General features: G+C 38.8%; 1 protein-coding gene across 1 annotated transcript in view; it reads left to right on the top strand.

The window, feature by feature from the left end:
- PLXNB2 (plexin B2) overlaps positions 1-7,093 on the top strand; it is a 132,483-nt gene that overhangs the window by 124,067 nt on the left and 1,323 nt on the right. Inside the window, exons 31-35 of the mRNA XM_009286782.1 lie at positions 367-527; positions 1,117-1,264; positions 1,768-1,832; positions 2,559-2,634; positions 4,622-4,696. Coding sequence (XP_009285057.1) covers positions 367-527; positions 1,117-1,264; positions 1,768-1,832; positions 2,559-2,634; positions 4,622-4,696 — 525 coding nt within the window. The remainder of the gene's footprint in view (positions 1-366; positions 528-1,116; positions 1,265-1,767; positions 1,833-2,558; positions 2,635-4,621; positions 4,697-7,093) is intronic.

The following is a 7,093-nucleotide window of genomic DNA, read 5'->3' as shown; positions in this document are numbered from 1 at the left end:
TCACTGCGCTTTGCTCCGTTTCAGCAAAGTTCATTCTTCATTAATCTGGGTGATTCTTACTGTAATATCATTGGTATGGCATATAATATTATGTAGCAATTAACATCATATAGTTCAGATCATTGGTTATTCTCACCCAAAATCAAATCCCTTTGAGGTACACATTGGACTTCCCCATCCTTCCGCATTATCCACCAAGTGTAGCCAGGTCCTTGAGCAAAAGCAATCCCACAGATGGGTTTGCCTTTGCCCGAGGCAGGAATAACCCAGACTGTCTTCCCCAGCATATTTTTTATGTGCACTACAGGGACTTTATTCCCATCTGCAGTACGTAAAAGTAATAGATTTTTTTAAATTTGCTTTTAGGGGACACTTCAGCAGTTTGTAGATAACTTCTTTCATAGTGTGCTCAACTCGAACCATGTGGTGCCACCAGCTGTGAAATACTTCTTTGACTTTCTTGATGAGCAAGCAGAAAAACATGATATCAAGGATGAAGATACCATTCACATCTGGAAAACAAACAGGTACGGTATGAACAGAGTAATACTTGCAGAGTAATGAGAGTGTAATTTGCAGGTATGTACTGGCACTCTTACCACAAGTCAAAGTAAATTTCATTTATAATTCTCAGAATCATTTTAATTGAGATAATATGTTTATATGATCAAAAGGATTCCCTGTAAGCCTAGAAGCTGCAAAAATGAAACCAGCCTACCTATGGGATAGTCATTGGCAGATTTATCCTTTACTTTTTGTCTTTCCTCAGAGAAGAGGAAAGCAAGAGGCAAATGGGACTAGATTTACCGTCAAAGCACAAAATCTAATAAAATACTACTCAGGTAGTTTCTCTAACCACACAGACATCTTCTCTTGCTATTTTGGGGCACTCGAGATTCTTCTCATATGAGTTTTTCTATGAGAGATGTAAAGGCTTGGTTTTCAGACATGGAAACCAGACGACAGGTAGCTTATATAAATGTTGAAATATAAAATTAAGCTTCACTGTTGTGAGGAGATCAAAATGCAAAACCCGTACTTAATTTCATGTGATTTGCTTGTTGTAGAACATTTATTGTGTAAAAAGGATTATTTATCTTTTTCCTTGCTTTGCAGCCTGCCTCTTAGATTCTGGGTAAACATACTGAAAAATCCCCATTTCATCTTTGATGTTCATGTTCATGAAGTAGTGGATGCTTCCTTGTCAGTCATTGCACAGACTTTCATGGATGCTTGCACAAGAACAGAGCACAAATTAAGCAGAGTAAGTGATTTGCATTCTACATCCTGACTACGTTCATGCCTGACAAGGCAAAGGGCATCCTCATAGACAATACTCATTCCCTAAGGAGGTACAGCCTTGATAGTTTCTTTTTAGTTTTATAATGAAGTTAGCATTTCACCACTTAACAGGTTGGTGAACATGTCAGTGTTACTGTGTAGTCTGCCAATTGATATTTATAAAAAAGAGAAAATAGCAACTGCTTTTATAAAAACCAAGTTTAAGAACTGATTATTTCATGTCCACCAATAATTTAGTATCATCTTGCATTGATATATTTGTAAAACTCAACAGTAATGCCGTGTATAAACTTCGTCCTTTTAGGACAAATAATTCCACCAATGTTAATAAGCATCCAAATGTTAATATCTGTAAAGCTCAAGTGCATGTGAATATAAAGGCTTGATCTTAAGTTCTTGACTTTCTTTTGCTTCCTAGAGAGGTTCATAAATCAACCAAGTTTCTCTCTATTATAAATTTTTCAGGATTCTCCGAGTAATAAATTACTTTACGCAAAAGAAATCTCTAACTATAAGAAAATGGTGGAAGAGTAAGTATAGACTCTTTTTATGCTTATTCAGAGTTGTTAGGGCTTTAAGCCTGTGTAAGAGGAAAAGCGAATGCTGAGGTAGTCCAAGTCAACTGTCAAATGTTAAAAATTTTACACCTGAATGTTAAAACGTTCCCTTGGTGGTGACATTGGCAGGGTTGAAATGGAGCGCCATTATGACCCAGTGCGTGTTTGTGTTTTTGCAGACAGATGGATAGATTTATTCAGGAGAAAATATGATGCTGTTTTCTGCAGTGGTTGTTGTTACCCATACGATCTGTCTAATCAACGCTGCACTTCCATAACTCAGTAGAGATCAAATCCTGAAAACATTTTCAGAAACACATTTTTTCTATTCCATCTCTGACTTTATTCATTTACTAATTGGTAATTCTGTGAATACCATGGAAGATCTGCTGCAGGACAAAACTCTTGCTAGCTGATGACTTGAAAAGTTTGAAGACCTAAAATAATCATCGGCTGCAATTATAAATAGATTTCTTTCCTGTGGTACGGCCCTGTACAATCAGGTACAATTTGCCTCTGTTGTGAAGGTACTAATGACTGTTGGAAGGCAGGATTACTAAAGGAATCATTGGTCTGTTGTGGTAGAGCATCTCCTGCATTATTAGGAATGTTTAAAATAATTGCAAAATTGAAAGACAGAATTACCAGAAAACCACGGTGTATTTCACCTAATTGAAAGTCTGTTTTCATCTGTTGCAGTTACTACAAAGGTATTCGTCAGATGGTGCCAGTTAGTGACCAAGACATGAATACCCATCTAGCAGAGATTTCTAGGGTAAGAATAAATTCCATTTTCTTGTCCTGAAATTGGAGCCAAGTTTTTCTTTGTCTTCTCTTTCTAACTCAACAAGTGGGTTTTTTGTACGTGCAAACATCAAATGAGTTATTTCATAAATCTCTGAAATGCTCCTGTTTAGTGTAGTCATGCCTTTTAGCCCTTTGAAATGTTGATTATTGAATGGAACCAAGAATGGTTATCATCACTAATCTATCTGAGTGATGTAGGTGCCAGAGCAAAGTGTTTGGATTTTTTCACATCCATTGTGGAAAAATTATAGCACTCTTGAATTGTGTTTTCTCTCCACAGCATATAGAGGATTTTTAGCATTGATCATACTGATAACAAGTAATGACTGAATTCAGAGTGCTACCACAACAAAAATTAGATTCCAGAAATGAAAGAGGAAGCATGTACGTTAAGTATAGCCTATTTTAGAGCTGTGTATACGAGGGCAATACTTCTGCTTTATGCTGCGTGTGAGAAGCTCACCATGTGCTCACTCGCTCAGTGGCACTTTTTGCTTTATAGGTTATTGGGGGTTACCTCTCATGGAGAAGAGCAGAGGGGGGTGGTCACTAGCTGGGGACTCCGGTTGGAGAGTGGTGGAGCAAGGACACTACAAAACCTGCTTCAGTCTTGAAAGAGCCTGTCCGCTCTGCAGCTCAGCTTAGCTAGAGCAGGCTCGTGCCTTCAAAGCACTTGATTTAACTTGGAGAACCAGCAGAGGCTCTCGCCAATCTTAAAAGGTGTTGTTTAGCCTGAGCAAAGAGACAGTGTACTTACTGGCTGGTTTGCTCATTTGCTTAATTTAGTTGAGGAGTTCTAGCGTAAGGAGGATGTTTGGGGAATTTTTTGTGGTTTGTTTATTTCAGTGACCTTAGGACCTAACATTTTGCAGATCAACATCCTCATGAGAGCATTTCTATTTTCAGTCATTCACTACAAAACTCATCTGCAGTGACATTTCATTTTCCAGTTCACTTTATTTATTACACAAATAGACATGTATATAAAATTAAAATGTTTGGTGATTAAAAGTAAATTCAGTAGAATGTTTTAACATCAGCAGAATATGTTGATCCTTTCTACTTACATGATAAATTATGATAAAAATTATTATGGAAGGAGTGATCGAACATTGCAAATTTTGACCAGCTCTAGAAGTGACTTTTATAGAGCAAGGAAAGATGGATGTTTCTCTGCTGCTTTATGCCTTGGGTAATCATTTATGCCAGTAGCAATATTTTGCAATTCTTCATTTTCTTAACTAACTTAAAAGACCAAAGGTGTAGCTAGAGACTTGAATCCTATACGTTTGAATGAAAAACATCTGTTTAGACAGGTAGAGCACATTCACTAAATAAGTTAAATGTCAGGGGGAAGAGAGGAAGAGGTAATGGAAGGGTTATTTCCTGCTTCATTTGAAGTCCTTCTTCTCTCTGTCTCTCTCTCTTTCCATCTTCATGATTCAGATGGCTTTTTCCAAACGTACATGTGCTCGTGATCTTGATGAGTTACACCTTTGCTGTAGTGAGGTGTGAATAAATTCAAAGAGATAAAAAGAGCTGGAGAAAGGATTTCAAACAGCCATGACAGTGACAGAACCAATGCTTAATATCTCAACAATACGTAGATTGTACTGAGTAAATGCTTCAGTTATACATACCCATGTTGTTAACAGATGTTTGAGCTGTAGTCTGTGGTTTGACGTTCAGAGTTCAAAATATTTTCCACCTCCAGTGTTAGAGTTGTGGGCAGGCTGGAAAAACACCAGCGGGAAAGTCTTGATCTAAAAATCACCAAACAAAAGTTTTCTCACCCCTTTTTTCTGCCCCAACTGTCATTTAACAAAAGTTACAGGATGCAGAGCTTGCATTTGGAAATCTTGTATATTGTATCCAACAGTTGTGCATGTGCATAACTTTCAGCTGTCTGTGATCGTATTTTGACACGTTTGCTGCCCGCTTGTGTTGTTTAACAGGCACATACCGATTCCTTAAATACGCTTGTGGCTCTGCACCAACTCTACCAGTATACTAACAAATACTATGATGAGGTAAGTTGTGGCTTTTGCTTTCATTTTTTAATGTCAATGGTAAAAACTTATGAAGGTTAACATCAGTCTAAAGGAACAACTTCTGGAATTCCCTGGATAATCAGGTAAAAGCAATGCTGAACAGAAAGCTCTAACTTTGCAGTTATACACCTTGCTTGGCAATTACACTGGTCAAGGGTGTGTTCTTATAAATGAACAATTTCATTATGGGCTATCTGGTTTTGGTAGTGATAGTTTAACAAGATCTGAAAGAGAAATAGATTTAAAAGTAATTTCTCTTCAGTTCTACCATCCTAATTCCTAAGAATTAGGACATAAGAATGTCACCGAGCAAAAAGTAGTCATCAGAGCTGTATCAGGTTTCAAGCCAGTGTTTTTTTTGTTAGGAACAATCCATTAAACTTGTTTTGCTTGTAGGAATGGGGCCATGCCTTTTTTGTTAGTTAAGATGCACTTAAAACTTCCATGCATGCTCCCGTCCCTGTTTTGCCGTGCCAAATGAAGTGCCTGCCCAAGGTAAACCGGAGTAACTGTTGAATATAGCCTGATTCAAAAGGAGTCTCACAGATTCCGTCCAAAACGTTTCTTAGGTTTTTCACGCCCTGTGGGAAGGGGGACAAAGAATATCCCAGTGTAGCTGGGCTGTGGCATGGCTCTCCAAACTTAATCTGAAAACAAAAAGAGAGAAGGAAACTTTTATTCAAAGGTTTCCATGGAAATGAATGCCTCCAGAAAACTCTCAGAATTAAATCAAAGCAAGTAAGAACAGATGCTGAATCAAAAAGGAGTACAGCACATGTGAGCTCTCTTCGGTCTGTCTTGCACCTCAGCACAGTTCGTGTTTTCACTTATATTTAGCACTAAAGGCAGTGAGTCTCATCCTCAGCTTCACTGCAGCTGCTTTATACAGGAGCAGCCAGCCTGTCGCAGCTTTTAAACAGATGTAAGCAGGGAAAATCAAATCACCCTGAGAAGTCTTGCAACGAGGGTCAGTAGGGGAAACAGCCAGAGGAATGCAGGCCAACCCGATAGCGTTGGTTTCCTCGCCCCTCATCCCCAGCGCTAACCAAGCTGGCTTTCAATGCCTTCCCGAATGTATCCGTGGCCTGACCTCTTACAGGAACGCTCAGGGACCCTGGGTGACAGATGAACCGTAAAGCCCTGATTCTTCCACACCCCTGTGTCCCTGCTTCCACTCGTGGTTTCACGTTTGGTGGCAGGCGCAGGTGGAGTTACCAGTCTGTGGGACTTCATCAGTGGCAGGCCAGCAAACCGCAGCACTTAGCTGCAGCTCTTCCTTTCACGTACATCACGGTATAACAACAAGGTGCATCTGATGAAAAGGCTGCTAATTCAGAGTTATGGAGATAATCTGTCAAGAACCATTCAGTAAAATTAATCGAGCTTATTTATTTTCCATGAAAATGTTTTAATTTGCATAAATTGGAACATTTTGCAGCTGCCCTTGTCTTTATTACTGACGCAGTGGTTCCCAGCATGCGCTGTACCTTCTGCATCTCTGCAGGGCTTGACAATGACTAAGTGGGTACATTCTAATTGTCCACATTTATATGAAGGATATATTCACCAGCAGAGATAATCATGAATTATTTAGTCTAGATTTGAGGAGTTACAGCTAGCTGTAATTGTTTAAATTAAGGGAACAATATCAAATTAAATTAAGCCCAATTTAAATATTGTAATAAGTGTTTATTAACTCTGTCTTGTAAAAATGTTTTCACGCTTTAAAAACAAATCCATTAAAATAATTATTTCTAAACAAATCTGCTGCAGTGTTTGAAACTCAAATGCTATTCCAGCCCTTCAAAGTGAAATTATTGGCTAGATTGATACTGACTGCATTAATCTCCATTGTCAATGATCTGCAAGAAGTAGTAAGAACCACAGGTGTGACAGGCAAACTCTATTTCTCCAGTTCTTGTACTTGCAAGTTTATACAGTATTTAAACAGAGCTAAAGGTTTCTGCTTGATTACAGTGTCTGACTTTTATTAATAAAGCCAGTTCTAGAAAAGGAACAGTTTTGCCATGTAACACATTCTCCTAATGGAGAAATCTAATAGTTGGTGGAAAAGTTTCCCTAAAGGATGGTGGAAATGAAAACCTTTTGAAACCTTTGAAATTTGATCTTGAGAAGCCCTAAAAAACTCTATTTGAAGAAAAGCCTTCTCATAACAGGTGACCTTTTCTGGCTCTCGTTTTCAAATCCCTTGTGTCTTAGAGTCATACCTTCCTATATATATATTCCGTCCAGCAGAGGCTGCATGCGGGATGCTGGGGGGCTCCTCTGACGAGCTCTTTGCTTCCTGAGCTACGTGGTGCTGGGCCAGAGTCTCGGCATTTCTCAGTGAGAGCCAAAGGAGGTGCCGCGGCGCGC

This window comes from Aptenodytes forsteri, unplaced genomic scaffold, assembly GCF_000699145.1.
Source record: "Aptenodytes forsteri isolate BGI_AS27 unplaced genomic scaffold, ASM69914v1 Scaffold166, whole genome shotgun sequence".
NCBI lineage: Eukaryota > Metazoa > Chordata > Aves > Sphenisciformes > Spheniscidae > Aptenodytes > Aptenodytes forsteri.
This window is presented reverse-complemented; position numbering and strand designations above follow the sequence as displayed.